This window comes from Malurus melanocephalus, unplaced genomic scaffold (assembly GCF_030028575.1).
Source record: "Malurus melanocephalus ecotype Western Australia unplaced genomic scaffold, MMel_1.1 scaffold_214, whole genome shotgun sequence".
NCBI lineage: Eukaryota > Metazoa > Chordata > Aves > Passeriformes > Maluridae > Malurus > Malurus melanocephalus.
This window is the reverse complement of record NW_026623446.1, coordinates 599,245-623,423: the sequence shown is the minus strand read 5'-3', so window position 1 is coordinate 623,423 and position 24,179 is coordinate 599,245. Positions and strand designations below refer to the sequence as shown.

The 24,179-nt window shown below is 39.2% G+C and overlaps 1 protein-coding gene across 1 annotated transcript; it reads left to right on the top strand.

Annotated features, from left to right (window-relative positions):
- Positions 1-158: 158 nt before the first annotated feature.
- Positions 159-22,610, top strand: NELFA (negative elongation factor complex member A). Its single transcript, XM_057374023.1, has 11 exons — positions 159-426; positions 7,427-7,598; positions 8,720-8,881; positions 9,783-9,872; positions 11,696-11,826; positions 12,005-12,074; positions 12,890-12,978; positions 14,123-14,234; positions 16,410-16,666; positions 17,698-17,797; positions 19,269-22,610. The coding sequence occupies exons 1-11, from the start codon at positions 175-177 to the stop codon at positions 19,451-19,453; spliced, it is 1,620 nt and encodes a 539-aa protein (XP_057230006.1). The 5' UTR covers positions 159-174; the 3' UTR covers positions 19,454-22,610.
- The last annotated feature ends 1,569 nt before the right edge of the window (positions 22,611-24,179 follow it).

Here is a 24,179-nt window from a genome sequence, read left to right as displayed (position 1 = left end):
TGAGAAGCGCCTCATTACATTTAGTCTCGTGGGCGCCGCCATTTTAGGTTACGGCAGAGCCTCCGCCTTCMCAAGCGCAACCTCATTGGGCGCCGCCATTTTGGATTACGAACAAGACGGCGACCCGCAGGGGTCCTCACCCCCTCCCTTCCTCTCTTTAGGTGCCTTCATAAAATGCCCGTCGAGAATCCCCTCTTTTTTCGCCCCGCTCCCAAGATGGCGTCGATGCGGGAGAGCGACACTGGCCTGTGGCTGCACAACAAACTGGGCTCCACGGACGAGCTGTGGGCACCGCCGAGCATCGCCTCGCTGCTCACGGCCTCGGTCATCGACAACATCCGCCTCTGCTTCCACGGCCTTTCCTCGGCCGTCAAGCTCAAACTGCTCCTGGGGATGCTGCACCTGCCCCGCCGGGCGGTGGATGAGGTGAGAGCCGGGTGGGAGTAGCAACGAAACGGGGCGCGCGTGTATGTGTGTGTGTGTGTGTGTGTGTGTGTGAGGGGGAGAGGTCGGAGATGGCGTGAGGGGAGAAGGGGGGCAGTGCCAGCACCACCTCCCCCGCCCGCCCTTTTCTTTCCACACGGAGGCTGCGGGGAGAGGGGACCCCGGGCTGCCCGCGGGGCGAAGGCGAGCGGCCGCAGCCCCTCAGGGTAGGGGCGTGTAGCGGGGCTGATCCCCACAGCCATGCCCGCCTCTCCCTCRCAGTCTTCCTTGGACAGGGAGGAAGAAGGGAATAAGATCTCTTWGCTCGGAGGACTCTGTCCCCGGCGTGAGGAAAAGCGCTGAGATTCCCCGTGATAAGGGAGTGAGTGGAATGGGAGCTTTGCTGCTGCTCCTCCTCTTCCTGCTGTTCGGGGATACCCTGGTTGGCAGTAGYCTTTTGAAAGCAGTTTGGACTGCTTTCAAACCCATCGTGTGCCCCACAAAGACTCGTTATAGGGCTGTGTTTTGGGTGCATTTTGGGGAAGAGAGCTTTTCTGAGGCAGTGGTTGTTCGAGGGCTGGGACGGAGGCCGGCTCATTTAGGAGTAGTGGTGTGTGTTCGGTTCCTTTCACTCCTTCCTTAGTACTGGCAGCTGTGTAGGTGTCACAAGTTGAGCATCTAGGCTTTAGGAAGGACAGCAGCAAGTGCTGAAACTTTGGGAATGGAATATTGGGGTCTGCACTAAGCAGTGCTTTTCCCCACCCTTCTYCAGTCAGGTCTTGACTGAGGAAAATTGCCATGATTTTTCTTTGCCTGTCTTTACCTTTCTGGGAACAGCTGGTGCTTTCCTCTGCTGTCCTACCCCAGCTAATAAAGTAACTGGTTCGAGTCTGAGCTGGCTCTGCAAGCTTTTTCACTTGGCCCTGGACCATAATTCTGCACCTGGCTTATTCTTACCGGTAGGCAGCTACAGATGTTTGGGGCAGTAGCTGGAAAACGTCTGGAAATCCTAAGTTTCCTCAGCTAGTTTGGAGAAATTTCTGTCTTACTTCCATCACATAAAGTAGTCGTTCCTTGTAACAATCGTGGAAGTGTTTAGTTAGTCCTCACCTTCTCGTGTAGAGTATCCTCAGCTGTGCTTTCACCAGTCTCTTTCTTGGCTAAGACAGAGCTGCTTCTTAGGCTTAATATACGTATATACCAGGCAGGGTGTGGTATGCAGCTCTGATTATTGTATACCCAGCTTCTGTGCACTTCTAGGCTGAAAATGGGCAACATCACCTTTAAGCAATAGTTTCGTGTTTGTTGGTGTCTGTCTTGCCACAGGTATCTGTATGATTGTTCACTGTGTTACACTTGTGTTACTTTACTTTAAAAAAAATAATACTTGCTCAGCATGTTTATGCTATTGTTGAAGACATAATATTCATGTTTAGTGCCTGTGCAGTGAACGAGCTGTCATCCTTGTGTGTGATAAATGGGGTCGTGTTTTGGACAAACTAGATAATCAAGGCTGGAAAGGGGGATGGGAGATCAAGTGAACTCATGAGTTTGCAAAATTCTTCTGAACTTGGTATGAAAAGCCAAGTAACCTGGAAGAAAWTCATATTGCAGTGTTTAGGAAAATCGGTGGTGTTATTAGATTGAAAAGAGCTCCAAAAGCTCAGGGACCTTCATAAATAGCACTCATGGCAACTCTTTGAGGGAGCAGCATTCAGATAAACTGAAATAATTTGTTGAAATGCTTCAACAGGGTTCATTGGGTGGTAAAAAYGTTTTAAACCAAACCCAAGGAAGATGGTAGCCAGCAGCTTTACTGGATCTGTGCTTTTGTTAGCCATGGACATAAAGTGTATTCAGAGAAAAGCGAGTCAGTCAGTGTGCTTTTAGTGTGTCCTTAAAGCAATCAGTTGTGTTCCAAGTGTAAAGCTCTTTTTGCTGCTGTGACAAAATATTGTGGGATTTTTCAGTTTGAAAGAGTTCATCTGATGATGCTTGATTTAGCTCTATCTTCAGCATCTTAATTATTTCAGGGATGTGTGATTAATTTTTTTTTCCTTAAACTGGGAGAAGTGCCTTAAAAAAATAGAAAAAGTCATGAGACAGAAGCCCTTAACATGATAATAGTTACCATCTATAGATGGTAAAAATAGCTGATGTAACCAAACTGCTGACAGAAAGGGCTGTTGCCTTATCRGATGCTCATCATTTGTGGTGAGTTTGCTAAAATAGTTTTATTTGTGCAGATTTGTCACCCAGCTTACTGTCAAGAGTTTCAGTATTTCAGTTGGCATGGAGTATTTTGCACACAATGTCCAGAAAATAGATAAATGTGTCCAGAATGTCCTGTGCTGTGCATGCGTCTGCAACAGCCTCTGCTCATGTGTGGGGGAGTGCTGGAAGTGGTTCCTTCCTGCCAGRACAGGATACCTGTAGCTGCCTGGAAGTGAATTTATCATTTGGAAATCACTCCCATGTCTAAAAATGATTAAGCAGAACTATGAGAGTACTTAATTAGTCTCTTTGGGAAGTCATATGTCTTTTCCATGCCATGTGCTAGTCTGTATCGATCATGTGCGAGAAGCACTGAGCTGGCATTTGGAAGCTTAATTGTATTGGAAAATATATTGCATCAGCTTTGTAAAGCTTTGGGACTCTAGATAGCRGCTACAGGATACGTTACATATTAAAAGAYATTCCCCTCTCTAGATAACAGATTMAACTCAGTTATTTTCTCTTCAAAATATTTTTTTCTATTTCTGTGTAGTAGTAATAGCGTTTTCATGAAAGCTTAGAATAACATGGAAACCATTTGGGAGTAGACATTGGAGTAAAAAGCAATGTGGGAATGAAGGAGTCTGGTGGTATTTGGTTTAAAAGGGATTTAATTGCTCCTGGTCCTTTTTAAATCTCTGTGAAAGCTTCAGTCTAGACAAGTGAMTCTTCAGTGAGCTCTCTTGAAAGCTCAGTCCTTCACTTTAAATGGTTTTATCCTCATATGTAATATCTTTCAATTTTCATAATGTTTTCATTCAACACTCCAAATATTATATAGATATAATTGACTTAATCCTCATAATACTTCTGTGGGACAGGTAATAAACCTAATTTTTATCATGCTGTGAACCTCATTACTACATGTTTGTTCCTGCTGTCTAAGAAGAATAATTTGCTCTCATTTTCATTTTAAGTTATGTTTTGTAGGCAGTTATCAAAAATTCCTTTTCCACTGTAATTCTCTGGGCAGAACTTTCAAACTCTTGAGTCTTCTGGCTTTTCATCTGCTATTTTTTTTCTAGATAATTGCACTTATTTGAAATGATGCCTAAAGCCCAGCGTAGTGCTGACCAGAGAGAGTTTCAGTTGTGGATTTGGCAGAACAGTTATTTCTGTTTATTTTGCATATTATATTCTTGTTAACCTGATTCACAATGGCAAGTGCAAGTTTTCTTTTTATGCCAATGTTTAGTTTATTTGTTCAGGGTTAGACTGTGATGTTACACCCAAGTCTGGAACAAGGACTGTGCTTCTGTGCTCTCTTAAATATCTTGAGAGGAAGATCCCTATCCCAGCAGAGATCTGCTCTTTGAGTCATTTATGCATGGAAGTGGGAATTGTGAAGTGAGTATGGGTGCAGAGGAGTAAGAGTGGACATGACACTTGCATTTCCCTTTGCAATGAGAACACACAGGCTGCTGTGCACYTTTCTGGCCTGCACTTAGAGTTCATATTATTCTGTGATGTAAATAGTATATTTTAATCTAATATTTCTCTTGGCCACTTGAGCTCTTCTTCATTATTAAAATGCAAACCACATACAGTATGGTATTGACCCATCCTGGGTTTGTATTGTGTAAATATTAATACTGCGTTTTCAATCCAATGCTTTTAGCTTAATGAAAATGCTCTATAATAATAATGCAGATACCTATTAAATATCTTTTCTATAACTTCCGAAAGATTAAAGCTTCATTTGTTTTATTAGCCAACTGTTGCTGCAGTTGTCCAAAACTATTGTCACATATATTAATTTGAGCAGAATATRAAGCAAATAAATGGGAATTCTTTGYAAGTAGTCATCYTGGAGCTGTCACGTGTGTTACTAGTAACACTTCCTTTTTTACACCTTCCCACAGTCCTGTTTGTCCTTCCTGCACAGCCATTATTAATCTCCCTTTTGTCTCTATTCTCAGATGCTTGCCATCCCTACTTGTCAGATGTTTCTAGTCATGGCCTGTGCATCTTCTTGTGTGCCAGCAGGATGAGTAAAATAYTTAAGGTGCTTAAGATTTAGATGAGAAAGACACCAGAACATGTTACATCAGATCTTGACATTCATGCTTAACAAGATGCTGGTTGGAACTSATGGGAGTCTTACTGACCCAGTGTTGCAATCTTGGACAATTAAGAGTTTGGGATTATGGCTGTGCCCTGTAAAGTAAAGGAAAASTGCATGTAGGATTCCCTGTTGAATGCATTTCATGCATTCTCAAACCAGAAATTAAATATTTCTTTCAGCTGCCAGTTGAACAGTGAAGTGGGAACATGTATTTAAATTGCCATTTGAAGACAAATCTGAGTCAAAATTTGAATCCAGGCTTGTTAAAYGCAAAGCCAATGTTCAGGCAAGGTCTCTGGTTAGCTCACAGTACATGTTGGTGTGCTTTGCTTCCCTGTATGTGACAGTGACTGTTCTTCCACCCTGTTCTTTCTGCCATGAGGCCTTGTGACAATGTTATTTGCCCAGTGCTAGGCAAACAAGTTGTTTCTGGGCTCCTTTCTTGAAGGAACCAGTAAAGCAGTGGGTTGTGGCATAGGCTGCCTGAACTTTAGCTCTGAGAGCAGTGGCGATGCAACGTGACCAGATGAACACTACAGGAACTTATATAGATAGTATAGGCAYGTAGCTCTGAATTTTTGGTAAAAATAGGAGTTTTGTGAAGTAGGTATGAAGGGTAAATTGTGAGGATACAAGAAACATTTTTCCTCTAGCCTGACTTTGATGAAGGAAATTACATTCTCTAGGCTTACATGCATTAATGGTGTCCACAGAAAAGCTTGTAAAWGCAATGGACTCGTCAGCTCTTCGAGGATGTTTTTGTTTTCCAGGTATTTCATGTTAATCAGTACCTTGATTCCTTTAGGATAGATAAGAGAATAAAAGATTTTGYTTTGATAGTGTTTGCAGTCATCCTCATCCACTGTAGAAGTGACTTTTAAGGAATTTAGGATTATAATAGAGAATTGACAAGCTTGTGGATGTTCAGGTGGTGTTATGTTTACTGAGGAAGAAATGAGCAATGTAGAACAACAAAGAGTAGAACCTTAGGAACTGATTCTTTCCACTGTGTAAGCATTGGTTAAATTTGACAGCACATTGAACAGTGYTTGGTCCTAGTTTTGTGCTCAGTTTATCTAACACAAATCAAATCAGTGGCACTGCTGAAGGTGGCAGCTGGCTTATATAGTGTCTTCTTCCTGCTCCTCTCTTTGTATTCTGGTGTTTGTGTGATTGCAGTCAGTCACACCAAGGTGCTGGTCAAGCTTAAAGCTACAGAAATGCTCATTTTGGGTCAGATGGATTCATGCAATTTGTTTTACAAGCACGTAACATAACATGCAAGCCCAAAAACATGCAGGGGATAAAGGACAAACTGGCTCTAGAGTGGACTTGTAAACCCTTCCAAAGTGAGAGGGCGATAACATTGTGTGGATGAAAGGACTTGAGAAATGTCAATGTTTGTTTGCCTCTGAGCTTTGTAAGTGGATAGGAAAGGAATGGGGAGCAGAGATTTAACTTTTCTTTTATTTGGAGTTGTATGTGTGGGCTTATTTTATTAAACTTATTTTCATGTAAGAGTGCTTTACATAAAGAGAAAGAATCGCCGCATAAAGGTGAAGATGAGCCCCTTGCTTGTCTTTCTGTGTTCAGAAACAAGATGACTGTAACTAAACTATATGTGCCAGAAGGGGTTGTGAAAAATCAAAATTCATGTATTTCCTYACACTTGCTAATGCATTCTTCAGTRTTAATACAATGCAGATAGAGTATGGTAAACTGCTTTGTGTAATTTTACTGTTGTTTTGTGTATCTCAAACATCTTAGTTTTCTGAAGCTAATGCTGTCATACTTACATGAAAATTTACTTAGAAAAAAAGCAAGTGGTCATTCTTTGGGGGTTTAACTTTACTTGTGAATGAGGAAAACAACTAATTTAAGAGATTTACTGTGTAAACCCCTGACTACAGTCACCTTGATTTTCATTTCATAGTGCCAACAGATATGTTGGTCAGTAATTAAGAAAAATATTATTACATTGAAACTTTTGAATTAATTTCATGCATTATTTTGCATTTTTCAAAATAGAAAAATAAGTTTTTTCTGACTATAGAAACTTCCGGTAGATGGAAAATCTTGTTACTTGTGGTATATTAGAGGACTGTGYTTACTTCTCTAATACATTATTTTTGTCAAACAATACAGTATTGATTAGGTTATTTTGGCCTAAGCTTATGCAATGTTTTGAAGACTTAATTATGATGCAGCTATAATCTGTCTGCTTAATTATGCTGTAGGCTGGCAAGGGGCACATCTTCACTTAGATGCCTGTTCTAAATAAGCTGTATTCTATTCAGTGCTGGGAATATGCAACTAGAAGGTGTGGGTTCACAGGGAGCATGGTGTAAAACATAAGGAGATAGTAATGTAGACATTTGGCTGCTGCTTTTAGTAAAAATGCCCAGTGCTAAACAAAGCTTTGAGCTGCCAAAAGCTMAAACCAAACTTGGGTTAGTTTGGCTGAAAGCGGTATAAAAAAAATCACCTTAGTTCATTCTTTACTTGGTTCTAGAGTTAATGTATAACTATGTGGAAACAAGTCTCCCTCTTCCCTCCCCCAGCAGTAAAAYATTGTGCATGTTTGTGTCTTTTAAAAATAAATCCAAATATAACCTGTTTAAAACTGTTTCCAATTGGTTGATTTTCTTTTTCTTTTTTTGTTAGATGAAAGGGGCACTGACTGAAATTATCCAGCTCGCTACCTTGGATTCAGACCCCTGGGTCTTAATGGTAGCTGATATTTTAAAATCCTTTCCAGATACTGGCTCCCTTAACCTTGATCTTGAAGAACAGAATCCCAATGTTCAAGATATTTTAGGAGAGCTTAGAGAGAAAGGTAAGCCTTTTCTGTTGGTGAAAATTGCAGGAATGTGGTGCCTTTCAGGAATAACCTGTCATTTTCCAGGCAGCCTTGCTGTCTTAACAGTAGAGGTACCAGAACAAGCACTGTCTTGTCTCTGAATAACCACAATTCATGACCTGAAATGTTACTGGAYTGGGAACTGTGGTATTTGAGGAATRGTAGCTTCTTGAATTATCTTTTCACATATCATCAGAACTTAATGTCAGTTATTGCCTGGAGTGTGAAGGGCAACACAAAAGTTGTTTTGGATTCATTAGCATCAGAGGGAGGCTGTGCTGCAASTTAGTGTGGGTTTTTTTCTCTGTTGCTCTGTCTCACATTTGTAATACCAAAGAAGACAGCAAGTCTCTGTCTTGTGTGGTCAGCCTMGGGTGTGTGGAAGCACCACCACTGTCCCGGGCTGGAGCTGTCTGTGCCGGCATGTCTGTGCAGCAGGTGATAGGTGCTGGAGGGAGACTGATCCCTGGAAGAGTTATGCTGCTGTTGGCCAAGTAGCTACAGATTGCCCAGCAGCTGAAAATATGGGGTCAGGCAGTTGCACAGTTGCTGCTTCAAACAGCAAATGGTGATGCAAAACTACTCCTACATCAGTGGATTTATTTTAGCCTATTGTCTAGCAAAAGCCCTCGGGCATCAATGGACAGACATGATCTTGGGGCTAGGATTGTAGCAAAACAATAATTAAATGACTTGGAGGTGGAAATACTTTGTTTTCTTACTTATGAACAAACATCATTTGTCTGTTCACACTTGTGATTTGGATTTTCATTTAATAGATTCTTCTTCATATGTGATTTTTAGGGAATCTGAGAATTCAGTAATTTTTGTCTTTTTTGACAATAGTAGCATATTTAAGATAGCTATAATTTGACWAGGTATAATTAACATGGAAGCTTTTATGAAGCTAATGTGATAAACAAACATACTAATAACTGGTTATATACTGTGTAATAATTGGAACTGAATTACTCTTGGTGTCTCAACAAGTAATCTAAAATTTAAAACCACCTGTACAGTCTATTTGTAAAATGTTTTGTCATTAGCTGTCAAAGAGTTGCTAATACCTGTTTGTACTGTGTTAACTCTTTATGCAGTAAGTGAATGTGAAACTTCAGCCATGTTGCCGTTGGAATGCCAATACTTAAACAAAAATGCCTTGACAACACTAGCTGGGCCCCTTACTCCCCCAGTGAAACATTTCCAGCTGAAAAGGAAACCTAAAAGTGCCACTCTCAGAGCTGAACTCTTGCAGAAGTGTAAGTAGTATTAAGATTGTGTACAAATTAAATGGTGAAAGGAATGTTCAGTCTTATTCTCCAGTATGGTGATATACATTAAAATTGTCTTTTACAAAAGCTTTCCTGGATGAAGAGGGACTGATGTGTGGAAGAGCAGGTGCACGTCATTCCAGCCAGGATTGCATTAAAATGCTAATATTGATTTAAATGCTGTTTAGATTTCAAGRCATACAAAGAGCTGTAGCTTTTTTAAGCACAGATAGGTCCTCTCGTGGGTATATTTAACAGTGAGGACTTGTGAGGGACAGCTTTGGTTAAAGCTCCTGAAACAAAAGTAAAATGAGCACATAGTTTTATTTTGCCATGTRCTTTTGGAGCAGGGAGCTGCTAATTCATTCTTTCTTTCACCCAGTATGGCTGTGTAGGGTGTAAAACCCAAGACGGTTTTCTCTTAACAAAAGGCAACATACGTGTACATTTATGTATTGGTCGGTGGTTGAACTAAGTGATCTTAARTTAGTTTATTGCAGCTGCTGTTCTGTAGTTTACTGCTTGCTGCTTTCCTGCATGTAACTTGAGTTCGTCTGGTTAAATACAAGATTTGTAACTTTTTATGATGTGTCATATAACTTGTTKGATTATTTCAATTGATTATTTCAATTTCTGTTGAGTAAATTGCCTAATCTGGTAATTGATTTTRGTTTAGGCTGCCTTGTCTGTTGCATAGTCATTGATTTTGCATTTTCTCCAAATACTGTTTGTTTCACATAAATGACCTSGATTTTCATTAAATGTAATTCTTCCTTTGTTGCTATCTCTATCTCTTTATGTATTGGTTAATAACATTTTGTATAAGAAGGAATGCGTTGTATTTTTACAGCAYGGATTCTGTAATAACTAAAATCCTTTTTCCTTTTAGCAACAGAAACTGCACAACAGCTCAAGAAAACTGCAGGAGTGCCTTTCCATGCCAAAGGCAGGGGACTGGTCAAGAAGATAGATACAACAAGTATGGCTCACTTTCATCAGTTCTCAGAAASAAAACCTGATAAAATGGCCTTGATGAAGAATAAAATTACCATCTGTTTTTTACAAAAGCTTAATTCTTTTTTGAAGCAAAGGATTTCTCCATTTCTGCCTCCCTCTCTCTCGATACTTAAATATTTCTGACATGTCTTGTCAGAAAGAACAACAGTGTGTGGGGTTTTTTAAATGGCAAGTATATCTGCCATGCTTCTAAACTGTATGCAGCTAGATCATGCCTATAGACTTGATAGGAATTTAATTTGCATGACTCCAGGAATAACTCCTGACTAAGCCATGTTGCTCCAAAAGAGAGCAGAGTGGATCRCAGTAGTCTGCTGTGTTCTTTAAARTGCTGTGAAGTAGAATGAAACTATCTTGTATTTGTATRTATCTGTCTGGAGAAAGAAGAGGGGACAGTGTGTTCTCTGCAGCCAAGGCTGAGCAGTAAATTCTACATCRCAGACATGTAGAATGGTTCTTCAGCTTTGTATTAATACATTCCAGCTGTTTGCTGAAGTTCCTGAACAGCTTGAATTTTTCCAAGTAAGGAGYGAGAAGAGGGTTCAAAATTAGTTACATTATCTAAGTCACTGCACAAGTATAACTTTCCTGGCCACCAGTGATGCTGAGGTATGAAACTAATTGATTTCATGATGTTGTGGCTGTAAGCTATGAAGTATTTTGCATTGATGCTATTTAAGATGTGGCTTTGGGGGCTGGTTTGTCCTCATGTTCAAGCAGGAAATTCAAAAAGTAGTTACAATTTGAACTAAAAATTGTTYCAGTATACGACTGTCTGTTCTTGACATTTTGTGTAGCTGTTGAATTACTAAAGCCAGTTTTTAGATGTGGCCTTTAGAGCCAGTTGGGCTCTAGAAACAGGAGYTGGGGACCCACTGAGGTTTGCTCTGCTGAAATGGACTCACATGGATCAGAGGATTGTCTTATGGTGAGAACATTTTCAGTATAGCATGTAGAGGAATACTCAGAGTCTCTAAGCTCAAACTGAAGTTCTGTGTTTATCTTCAATTTGCAGGGCATAATGAAATTGTCAGGAGACTCAAAAAATCTTGACACATCTGTATATGTGTCTCTAATCTTTTAATAATTGAAAGATTGCTGTGTTTAATGGTAGGATTAAGTGTGAGGTAGAAGTGCAGCAGCATAGATTTGGGGGAAACAGATGTTACAGGTGTAGCTGATGCTACTGTGTGTTGAGACAGCAGGGTTCTGTTTGCACTATAGACCCAAACTGGGTCCTCCTTGTGCAAAAGCAGCTCTAGAATTTCAAATACATGTGTGAGTCAATAACTTACCTTTGCAGTAGATCACWAGCCCTTAGCCCTGCAGAAGCTTGGATAAGAATTTTGATTAAATACAGTTTTACCAWGTAACTAGATTGTGAAATCCAAAGAGCAACTTTGGCAATAGTTGGATTCTAAACATTAATGTCCTGTACTGTTTCACATGTTCAGAGTTTATTTTTTTACAAGTAAGGAAAGCATCAATGTGTGTAGGAAAAGTAGATTTTGTTAGCAGTGCACCTCTGTGATTACTTCAGGTAGAACAGGGTTGCAAGCATTGGTCAGTGATATCAACTCTTTCTCCTTGTTTGAAGGGTAGAACCTAATCTGACCTTTGAGGGACGTGGAGTATGTTATCGACAATTCCGCTCTATAAACATTTTAATTTAAAGGGGAAGGTAGTGTGTGCATTAGGAAGGAAAAAAGCTGAAGAACTCTTTAATGCATTTTTCATAACTAATTAAACATATATTTCAGTTGTTCCTCTTTGCTCTTCCCTAAGCACCACTCAAAGGAATACCAAAACAAGCTCCGTTCAGGAGTACTTCAGCACCCAGTGTTTTTAGTCCTTCTGGAAACAGAACTCCTATTCCTCCTTCAAGAACACCTTTGCGCAAAGAAAGAGGAGTAAAGGTAGTGTATTCCTTCTTGTTTTTCTGCTCACTTCTTCTCCCTCACCTAAAGTGAATTTCTGCTGCTGTTTTGAATCAAGCATAAATATATTAAAGAAAAAAAAATAAGGATGATATTTAGAGATAAACTACATATGTTTCACAATGATTATTAAGTTCTCTGTGGTCTTTCTTTTTAGCTTCTAGATATCTCTGAGCTGGATATGGTAGGTGCTGGCCGTGAAGCAAAGAGAAGAAGAAAGACATTAGGTTGGTACAGCATTCTACTTGCAAAGGTTATCCATACACCTGCAAATATGATCAAGATTTGTAGTATCATTTTGTTTTTAAGTTGCTGAAGCTTAGCCTGAGCTAAACTTTAAAAAATGAGGGGATGAACCAACCCAAATAGGTTTTAAGGGAGGATTTTAATGTRTTTCAGTGCTCCTACTCATATTGCCTTGTGCCTTGATAACTCAGTCCTGTGAAAGGATGTAGCTAATCACTTGTGCTTTGGGCAGCCCATATGTGTGAGTRGCTTCAGTACTGGAATTTTTCAGAGTTATTTTGATAATGCTTAGTTCTACTGGCTGTATGGCCAAATAAATTAATTGAAAGTAATATTGAAAAAAATGTCTAGCACTCTCCAGAATTCTGACCAAGAGRTCTTAGCAAGTGAACAGTATCTGATACACTGCTTTTAAGGCAAGTGACAGGGTAGTGCCCTACTGAACCACATAGAGAAGAAACACTGTGCATCATATTTGTCACAAAACAGCTTTTTTGTATTTGTCACAAAAAAAGAGTACCACCTCAGAACAAACCCATAATTGCAATTAAAATGTTGCTTGGGCTTTCATGCTTTCTAGTATCAAATTTCTCAGTTACTGTATCCTGTACATTGTGGTCCAGTTCATTATTGGGTTCATTATAAAACTCTGTTTGGAGATTACTTTATCTATTTCAGCATGTACCCCTTTAAGCATGTTTTAGAAGACTTTGAGAAATGCATTTTTATGTCTTTGTTTAAAATGTRTATTCATATTTCAGAAAAAGTTGGATTGATTTCTCTTTTTATGCAATAGATACAGAAGTTGTGGAAAAGCAAGCCAAAGAAGAAACAGTAGTAGAAAATGCTACCCCAGATTATGCTGCTGGCCTTGTATCTACACAGGTAAAACCAAGCACAAAAAACAACCAGTCATAAAAAATACGGTCTTGACATGTGCTAGTCTCAACCACTTAAACATTGTAATGGTGTTTTACTCACTTGTTGAAACATGTCTCTATGTAAAAATTTTTACCTAATTTTTTCAAAATTCCATATTTTCACCAAAATAAAAAAGCAAACCTCTTCCTAGGAGTAATTTAGTTAGGGAGAGGGGGTGGGAGCAGAGTGTAGGTTTTTTTCTTCCTATTTCTGAGTATATTAGAAATTTTCTCAGTATATTAGAAACCATGGTGCAGCTTTGTTTTCTCAGTCAGGACYTGGATTTTCCAAGAATGCTCTGTCCTGCCTATATTTCTGTATAAGAAGCTGTTTGGTCCATGTGACATGCTAAGACCAGCATACAGGCAAATCTTGGTAGGCCAGAGTCCAGAGTGAAGGGCATTGCCTTTCTTTCTGCAGAGTGTAAAGAGAATCTTTCTTTTAGTGAGTTCCACATTTTACAGAATGTCCATGCTTTATATAGTAGAGCTACCTTAAATTATTTGTCTGTTAGACTGTTCCCCCAAAACTTCTTTCCTCTCTCACCCCCTTATGTTTACAAGGCTGTATCGGGCAGTGAAGTCTTGGACCATGCTGGTGTTTTTATGTTGTGTATGCAGTGTTATGTATAATTAAGTAYAAAATGAGACTTTTTCTTTAGCCTCATCATCCTAGATGGCATCAGTCATGTTGGTGTTGACTTGCCTGTTTCAGTGGGAATGGGGATTTTACCTATGCTGTTACTGCAGCCTTCTGCTTGCTCCTGTCCCAGAGGCTTTTGTCTTCTCCTGGGTGATACTCTAGTAGGCCTTTTGTCCACGGATGAACACAGGTTCTGCTTGCTAATGGCAAAGAGCATGTTTGCTCAGGCAGACCACTTAATCCTATAGTGCAGTTCTTCATGGAGTGCCATCTACACAAATTTCTAATGTTTAAAGTAGAAAGTTAGTGTTAAACATGTTAGGTAGGACTCCTAACCGAGGAATCCGCAATTAAGTTCCCAAAAGGAATATCACAGTAAAACTGGCGTTGAAGTTGTATTTAAAATGCAGAAACAGCCCATGAATACTTGCAGTGTGGCTTTAATACTTTCTTTTCTGTTCTGTAGAAACTTGGCTCGTTGAACAATGAGCCTGCACTACCTTCTACAAGTTATTTACCTGCTACCCCCAGTGTGGTGCCGTCTTCCTCCTATATCCCAAGCTCTGAAACACAGCCAGGTAACACACTTCCTTGCTCTTGGGACCTAATACCTCCARCTCTGTACTGTTTTATTGTCAAGCTGCTCTTCTACTTACAAACCTGCTATCCCTCAACTCAAGTGAAACTCCACCTTAGCAATACAAAAATCCATTGCAAGACTCCAGCCATTGGATTTACGTTAACCAGACTTGTCATTTAACCTAAATAAAGAAAACAGTTGTTGGCTCTAAGTTTTAGACTTACTGCTAGTTAAGTCAAGTAAGTAAAACAATTTCCTGATTTGATTTTTTTCTTACATAGTAATAGAAAATCTAGCTTTTGTAATCGGCAAACAGTAATCAGTATTAAGTCTGGAGTATATATTCCATAAACACACATACTAGCAYGTACAAAGCAGTTGCTTTCAGAAATCAGTTTTATTACTAGAGGCGAGTACAATTACCTTTCATACAGTTTGGGATTAAGCCATCCATTTTTCTTTTACCTTTGTATAACAAAGATTGGTAATAGCTGGGCTCCTGTATATTTTTAAAAGTGCTGTTATTTTCAATTCTAGAAAATTGCCAATAGTAAAAAAAAAACTGTAGAAGTCCTTTTTCTACACTTTTATTTTAACCCAGTTGGCTTTACTTTTCCTTCCCTGTTGTTTGTGAAGTCATTAAAGGATTGTATCAGTTTGTGCTAATAGGTGTGCRTGGCTGTGATTCATTACCAGATTTATCTGTTAACAGAACCAGCATTTCAGTTTAATACATTATTTTTACTATTGCTTGTGAGCTGTGGCATTTGGGACACTATAGAAAGCTGCATATGCAAAACCCAATCATTTCACTTGGCCTGGAAACAATTCAGAATCTCTCTGAAGGTCCATGCACATCTTTCCTGGTGGAAAATTGACATCTCCAGAAGGAGTGGAGCCAAGAACACATCAGCGTGTCATCAGCTATAGTATTATTYTCCAGAGTGTTACAGCAGGAAAGGYCTAGTTTAAAATTCTCTGTTCTTTCTCAGGGAGTATGGAGTATTTAGCTCTTCTTACAGACTAGGAACATAAAACTGTTTCCTTGATTATAAGATGYTCACAGAAGACCCACAGATTTGGCCTTGCATAATCTGAGATTGCATACTTCATGGAAGTCAGTTATTCTGACAAGAGATAAAGCCAGTAATGAAACTTGTACAAAATTAAGGAATAACTAACAGTTGCAAATTTTTATCCTCTCAATTGTTGCTCATCTACTGAAAAATACCTGTATTGTTAAAACCATTACCATGTCTGTTTTGAGATGGAGAACCACGGACATCTCATTTCCTAAAACTGAATTGGAAGGGCATCACTGTAGCTCTGATCTGTATCTGCCTTTTGTSGACTGTGAATGCAGTGTGAACAGGTCAGCTTAAACCTCAGGAGGTTTGTGAAGGGTGCTTAAGCAGCTGTGCCTGTGCCTAAGAGCTGCAAAAGAACATAGGTGGAGTGTCCACTGGGTTCTTACCAAGGCTGAACAGATAATAACTTTTATGGTCAAGCTGCTGTGATTTCCTAAGATTTTCCTGCCTCCAACTGCAGCCAGGTYTGGAATAATATAACTTCCTTAGTGCAGGTGAATGGATCGACTTTGAGAAAGAACAGAGTTAAACCTTGTCAAAGTAGTGGGGTTTAAAACACTTCTAGCAGTGTTTAAATAATGAGTGATTTTTGAAGACTACCTTTTTAATTCTGACATCTGTTAAAGTATACTTGTGTTTTCGGTATGTGTTGTTTAATTGCCACTTCATTTGAAGGCTGCTACGTTAGGTAAAAACTGATTAAGTGTTTTTGGACTTGCTTTTATGTAATGATACAGCAACAAACGTGGTAGGATCAGACTGCATTTATTACAGCAATATAAGCTTAAAAGTAAATAAAGCAKTTTCAATTTAGTAAATCTGATATCCATTTAACACCAATTTTGATGCTAAATATAGTGTAATCCATATTGGATAGCTAGTTACTCTGTTCTCTAATTATTTCTAAAGATAATTGAGTAGAAAGAGCATTAGCTCAACTTTTTCATATGGATATTGGATGGCATATTGAATCGTGGTGCAAAACGGAATCAGCAGAGATATTAGTTTTCTTTAAAGACCACTGATGATGCTAATCCCTGTTTGTGGATTATAATGTTTTTAATTATCCTGACTGGTTTTTGCAGCTGGCTCTGCACGAGAGGCCTTGCAGACTAACAGACAGACTGAAGAGCCTGCAGCTCCAAATGCTACTACAACTCTCCCTGCACAGTTCAAACAAAGGACACCCATGTACAACAGTAACTCTAATCCCCCTGCAGCTACACCTACCTCACCCCTAACACCCACCACACCTCCTGCCATCTCCCCTGCGGCACAAGCACCACAAGTGGCCCCCCAAACTCAGCAACAGCCACCACCGAAGAAAAGCCTCTCTCTCACAGTGAGTAAAAACGGGTTCTTTTTGACTGATGATTTTGATGCAGATTGGATCTCATTTATATGTTGTCATTTCTTGGCATTTGGATCMTGGTGTGGTTGAGGCTGCTTTTTTATAACCAAAGATTACAAAAATGTTTTGTGGTTTAGCACTGCTGTCTTAGTCACAACATTTTTAGTTGTGTAGTGTTATTGTTGCAGTGAGATGCCAGTATTTAGTGCTATTTGTTATGTAAAACAATGTGTTGCTCATTATTTTGGCAGAAAGGTTTATTTCCAGCAGACCTATTGCCCAGCCAATTGCMCATAATACAAATTGCTTAAAATTGTCCTAACTTTGCTGTAGTAGGAAAAGATACATCAACAGATTATTCTAAGGTAAAAGACTTTATTTCTGATTAACCTCATCCCCCATTACACATTTTTCAAAGCCTGAGAGTGGGGTGGAAACTAAATTAAACAACAGTTATGTATTTTGAAGCATCTTATTCCCCATACTTCAGTGTATCATACATGCATGCATGAAGTTCAGTAGATAACTAATTCAAAATGCAGCTGATCTGAAGACTTGGCTAGGCACCTCTGAAGCCTGGCCTGCAAGATCTGAACTTCAACAAGCTGGGTGGCAACTTCTTTTCAGTACCTCTGCGTTTATTAAAGGAAAAAATCCTCTGAAATTATTGCAAGCATTGTTGGACTGCAGAGAAAGCATTAAGTTCTTTTTTTTTTTTGCCCTAGTGTCATAAAAGACACAATAATGATATGTAAACATTAAATCTCTCACGTCTCTGTAACTGTTTGAAGGTAGGATGTTTTTTTTTTTTGACTCTTCAGAATTCACTTGTCACTGCTGTGAGTGTTAGGTGTAAGTATTACAAAGGGGAAACSTTGAGGTGAAGATGCCTTTTTCACTAACTTTTTGTTGGTCTTACAAACTTTTGCCTTGTTCTTTTATGCTCGTCTGTGGGTATTAATGTGGTCCCTGTTGGCAGAATTTTTCTCCACTGGAATTGACATGTGTTGTATCTGTTACAGAGGGAGCAAATGTATGCTGCACAGGAAATGTTCAAGACTGCAAACAAAGTTACGAGGCCAGAAAAGGCTCTTATACTTGGATTCATGGCAGGATCCAGAGGCATGTATTGATTTTAATTTAGCTTGCTTCTGAATTGCTAAATCTGAAATAGCCTAGCATTTCTAAATTTGCATATGAGTGCACTGCTTTAGCTTTGTCTGTATGTGCTAGACTCTTTGCTTTACTCTGGACTCTACATGATTTTTTGGGTTATAGTTCTAACTACCTGGAAATAGGTCTTTAGAGTCCATTTCCAGTAAGTCAAACAGCTGTCACAGCAGCTACTGACTGCAATRTAACTGAACTCATTGTAGAATCACRTCTTAGGATTGAAGAGGAACAAGGCAGCTGAACAGCTGTGAGCAGACTGGTTGTGTCCTGCTGCTCTGCCTAGAGGACCAATCAATGTAAATTCTTTTGTGGCAAGTTGACATACAAGTTGGGTAGTACAGAACCTCTTKGCTAATTCCGTGCTTGAGAAACTGGCAGCTGTTACCTCAGAGACTTTAGATAACCACTGGTGCTGTGAATCATGGGGAGATAAGCTTTCTTACAGCTGGATCCTGTTATGTATTGGCCTTGATAGACCAAAGCTGTTTCACCTAGAAGATTATCGGATGTAAGATGAGAAGGGGCTTAAGAGTCCTTAAGTGAACTCCATCATCTGCACTAGCTCTGGTTTCTAATTTGGTATTTGGGGGCTCTTATCACCAGAGTCCTGCAGCCTAAACGTGGTGCGTGCATTTGGATTAACATAACAGAGTAGTGAGGATGGTCAGAGTAGAGTTACTGTGGTGATCTCTGAGCTTTAAGTTTGAAGCATCTTGTATTTATGACAGTGTTTTCAGTACTGGATRTTACTTCAATTTGCAGTAGGAGGCTGTACTTGAGTATCTACATGGACAGGTTTTTCTATCACAAGATAAAATACTATATTGGAAGTGTGTGTATGATACAAATTCATGTATACAGTAAAGTATATATGAATATGAATTCCTTCAGTACTAATGTCAGTGCCTTCTGAAGGTTGGATAGAAAATTACSAACTGATCTTCTTGAATATCAGTACCTTGAAGTATAACATTTAACACTTGTATGGGCATGGAACTTAGTGGGACAAGTGGTTTCAGTGAAGCTCTTTGGGCTTCTATAACAGCTAAAAATTGTTGAGGCTTTTAACTACAAAATGTAACCCAAGGTAGTTCAAGTGTACCAACTCCCATTTAARCATAACCTTCTCTTTTGACTCTTGAGGCAGAGAGAAATGACACTGGCAGGCTTTACTCCCATCTTTTATTGTTCTCCCAGTTACTTTAGCCCTGAACTTCATCTTTTGGAGTCTGGTTTTGTTTATCTTTAAAACTTGATCTCAGGAGTATGGTGGGAGGAAGATCTCCAGCTATATGCTTTGCTCAGCTGAGGGTCTGAGGGTGTTATTTGGGGTTTTGGGTTTTTTTTAAGTTAAAGAATCTGCTATCTTGTCTAATAGACTGTTGAAATGTATAATGTGTTTCTCTCCTTGTTCCTGCAGAGAATCCTTGCCAAGAGCAAGGTGACATCATCCAAATTAAACTTAGTGAACATACAGAAGATTTACCAAAGGCAGATGGCACGGGCAGCACCACTATGTTGGTTGACACAGTCTTTGAAATGAACTATGCTACTGGTGAATGGACCAGATTCAAGAAGTACAAACCAATAACTAATGTTTCCTAAGAGATGCGACAGCAGCAGACTGGACCAAATCAAGCTTAGAGTCAACCAGCTCATAGAGTATGTCAACTGTACAAATGGCATTCATGTGTACATTTCTTATTACCCTCCAGAGTAGAAGTTGTGCTCTTCAACTAAACTGAGCTCAGTGAATACAGAAGATGATGGTGTCAAACTTGCTTTATTTTTTTTTTTAATTAATCTTGGGAGAGGGAAAGATGATCTTGAGAGGGGGACATTGTTGGTGTGTTTTTGTTTTCCTACAGTTCAAGATGCTGAAAAAAGAGATAACAGCTGAAAGGTTACAGAYGGGCACAGTTTACTGCTAAGTACCAGAAGAGAAGACTACTGCAGTCATTTATGGTTTACTGTTAACTGAGGGCACAGATCTTTATTGTAAAAACATTTTCTTTGGCAAACATGAGTTCTGTCCTAAGAATGGATATTWGAAGCACCAGAGATTGGTGCTTGATAATTTTGTACTTCAGCTGCAGTATAACTATTGCAGATGGTAGATGTCAGTGTCTAAAGGTACCCACTCTATGTTTAGCTTATTTATGCTTGGGTCATAGGATGAGATTGAGCAGCTTTGTTAACTCACAGTATTGTCAATGTACCTGCCCAGCATGAGTTAATCTATATTTGGCATTATTTGAGATTGACAGAAACTGAGTATCATAATTTTCTGAAGAAAAAAAACCCATCAAAATTATAAAAGTGATGGTGGCTTGTTGCTGCCTGGAAGTGATATTTTCTTGCCATAGGAGTCTTGGGGTAGAAGTTGATCTATGGCTCTTGCATAGCAAGCCCYTTGCACAGCATAACTTACCTGGAGGAAGGGAAACAACTAAATCTCAAGATCAATTGGCGCTTAATTTAGAAATGRCCCTAGAAATGGTTGAGACATATATCTAAATAGAAGAAGTCATTTTGTTGTGTTGAGGCACAGTTAATGTTATGTTTGGTTGGGCAGTCATAATGTGTTTGATTGCCAAGCCCTGACCCAAAATATTTTGAATGACTGTAGCTGTGGTTCTTATCAGTGTAGTTTTATCAATATAATTGCTAATGTGGCCACAATTATACTGGCATACAAATGTGCCTTGTACTCCCCTGCTAGTAGAAGCACATTTTTATCTTTATAACTGTATTCACACCACTGGTGTAATCTGGCTTTAATAGTACAAACAAAGCTGGCATTTACTGAGAGGATTTATGTATGTAAGTCAGGATTCCTTCTTGGGAGACTTGGCTGCATCATTTGAAGCAGACCTGGATTCAGTGTCTGGTTTCTRCCAGTACTTGTGTGTGGAGCTGTGCTTGGTTGGGAATGCTGCTTAGGAGGAAGAAACAAAAAGATGAGTGGCAGAGTGGTGATGTACTGAAGAGGTACCTTGGGCTCACTTAAAGGTTCATATTGAAGTGAAACTTTTAGGACAAAATGAGGCTTTTTTTGTTCTTGTTTCTTTTTTCTGAAAAGAAAGCAGACCAAATCCCATAGTACTCTTGTATACTAATAAAGACATTTAGACGTTTGATTAGTCTTTTTTTATTGGGGAATTCTTATTGCATTTTAATCTTAGTTTTTCAAGCAAATTACCCAACAGGACAGGGCAAGTATAAATAATATTTTTTTTTAACCCTGTATTCTACAGGTTTTAAGATGTGACCAAAAGTGTCGATTTCTTAACTTTATTTAAGCAAATATGCAGAATGTTCTAGCTTCTGTAAACAGGCAGGTTATTTGATGGGAACTGCTGCCATTACAGAGTGTTGTGCATGTTTTAGTGTGAAAGTTACTCACATATAACTCTCACATCGGGGCTGTCCTCCCCAGAATTACCCATTTCAGAAACAACGTAGRTTGTAATTTTGATTGCAACTTTTCTTTATAAACAGCTAGAAACCAGCTTGACAAGTGAGGATGAGTAGTGAGTTTTAGTTTTTAGGAGTTCAGTAGACTGCATTATGGTTATGACTTACTTGATTTCAGAGTGTTACACAGTAAGGGCTAATGATAGGATATGAAAGTATTCATCTTTTAAAAGAAAGGTTTAAAGAAAAGTGACATTCCTTTTGTCTGCGTTCAGATTTTAAAGTTTCCTTGTGATGACCAGTTTTCTGTGAACATGTGTGATACTTCTGTCTTAACTGTTCCTGCTTGCTAGATGAGGTGGAAGTATCAAATACAGTTGTTACAMATGAACATTTAGAAAATTGGCTGGCTTGAGGAGCACATATTGTCCCTGTAAACTGTTGATGCAAGACCTGTGCAGTTCAGTCGTGGTCAGGAGCTGCTGTGTTGTGTCTCTTGGCTTCCTCAAGACTAGTGGTGGTCCCTCACTAAACTTTCTGGGTCCACAGAAGTTTGTATTTCAGACCTGTGCTCTGGGGTGGAGATAGCTGTCCCTCTGCTCTTCAAGAAGCCCTCCTAGAATGCAGTGGAGTCATTTGAGTGCAGTAGTGTGTAGGAAGCTTAACCATGCTGCTATTTGTAATTGCTGCATAATGCAGTTRGTCTCCAGGCCTGTTTGTCTAAAGTCAGCCATATGCAATAAATGGAAATTTTAAATAGAACTATAGTATATTTTTAGTTCCGTTAACTCATTAGGATGAGACAATTTAACACTGCAAAAATAGATATTTTTAAAGTCACTCTATGACCCTCAATAGCAGAGCATTACTTCAACTTGATCAGTGAATCTAGAAAGTGTTTTTTAAATGCCTAAAGGGAAGTTTCTGCAACATTGTTAAAATGATACCCTAAGAGATAAAACTACATGAATTTTTTTGGTTCAGCAAATGAAATCATCAGATCTGTGTTCTGAAAGTAAGAATAATGCCAAACAAATCAGAAAGGGCAACATCAATATTGAAATTCCAATATATTGGAATTGTTACATAGAGAACAAAATCTGGCCCTGGAACTTGACATTTTTTGTCTTGAATACTCAGTCACTTGAAGCTATTCAGTGAGGCTCAGTGTGTGTGCTGTAAGGTTAAACAAAAACATTTCTTTACTCTAGAATGACTTGTAGATGTACTGAGTTGTCCAGGGAAGTAATTCAGTTTTCTTAAATCTTTGCTTGTGTCCTTTCCTCATTCCTTTAACCAAGAATGAAGTTTTAGGAAATAGCAAGCCCAAACTTYWRAAGTTTGGGCTTGARCCACACCTCATCAAGGAAGATGTCCTGGTTTCTCTTGCCCTTGCTTGTAGAGAACCCCTGTCTGTGCAAGCCTTCATGATGTGAATCAACTTCTTTGATTTTAAGAGTATGAAATATTGAAGAAAGGAGCAATGAAAGTGGCTTGTGTTTTCCCTATCCTGTCCAGACTTTGTTTTTAGGGGAGAAAGAGTGCATTCATCTAACCCAGGCTTCTTCAGCAGCTTGTCCTATAGCGAAGTGCTGGGTTTCTGAAGGCTCCGTTTTCTTTCACGTGTGCTGTGAGGACCAGAAAGAGTGAAATGTGTGTAATGAAGAAAGGGAGCCCAAGAAGAATGCTGAGCAAGAGTTCTGATCCCAGATTCATTGAATCTTTCTGTTCATTCTTTTGCTAGTGCTTTGTAATTCTCTCCATACAAACCAGTTTAGGCTTAGTACCATTAACACTGGTGTTTTGTGGGTTAACCCGATTTTCAGTGGTGGCTTTGCCATTTAATCTTTCAATTCAATACCATAAAATGCTGGATGCAGTGGGGAGGAGCCTTTGGTAGTTGCTTGACATGTCCATGTGGAATTAGCACTTCTCTCACTAAGCTGTGTCGAAGTGTAGACCATTTGTCTAGGTAAAAGGACCTTTTTGAGACTTTGAGACTTTGGCATCACACGGTTTAAGAGTGAATCACATTTTCATAATAAGATCTGASTGGAAAAAAAAGACTAAAAAATGTTAAGCCAGAGCCCTCTGGGAATCTGGTGCCTTTAACAAAAACTGTCATTTTGTAAAATGTCACATCTATAGCATAGCCCGTATGTTTTCTATTGGTTTTTGTTTGGTTGGTTTGTTGGTTTATTTTTTTTTTTCTTTTTTGTACAGGTGTAAATTCAAAATATTCTGTCTTTGGGTACGTATTTTCAGTGTAATACAGTATGTATAATAAAAAATTTAGATTTTCTAAGGAAATTGACTGATCCTCTTCTTAATAATAAAGTTGTTCATTGTACTAACAGTTGTGCCACCAACCTGAGACCAAACAGCCAAATTGCTTGATAAAATGTATGTTTTCAGATTTGTGGCATTGCTTATGTAGGTGCAKTTCAAAGTCAGCATTTCAAAGCTGACAAGTGCTGGTTTTGCTGGTTTAGGATATTTGTGAGTAGATTCAGTGAAATACCTGCTCTTGCATTGTGTGTGGGTGCACTTGAAAGCTGATGAGCCCTGGGTGCTGTGTCTGCAGTGTGTGGGTTTGATGTGCTGAAGCACTCGAGCCACAGCTGAGATCTGATGGTATGAGGAATATCYGCCATGCACAGGTTCTGTGGATGGGTTATGGAAGTGTGGAATAAACCCTGTTGATCTTCAATGCTGCATTTATCTGAATTAGAGCAATGGTGGCTTCTCTCAGTTTTAGAGTGTTGCAGAAGGTGGGTGTGTTTTGGTTTGGGAGGGGTGGTTTTTTGGGTGGGGTTTGTTGTGGGTTTTTAGAAACTGTTTTCATGCTCATGTACTGTTCCTAGGGTCTGGCTTGGTGATAAGCATGAATGTTTGTCTTACAGTGTTGAGTTGT

What these genes read in the sequence shown, in the direction of transcription:
- NELFA (XM_057374023.1), top strand. Translation starts at nt 175, where the DNA reads ATGCCCGTCGAGAATCCCCTCTTTTTTCGCCCCGCTCCCAAGATGGCG. An exon ending in AGGAGAGCTTAGAGAGAAAG is followed by an intron (nt 7,599 to 8,719) that starts GTAAGCCTTTTC and finishes CTCTTTATGCAG; the next exon opens with TAAGTGAATGTGAAACTTCA. An exon ending in GAGAAGAAGAAAGACATTAG is followed by an intron (nt 12,075 to 12,889) that starts GTTGGTACAGCA and finishes TTTATGCAATAG; the next exon opens with ATACAGAAGTTGTGGAAAAG.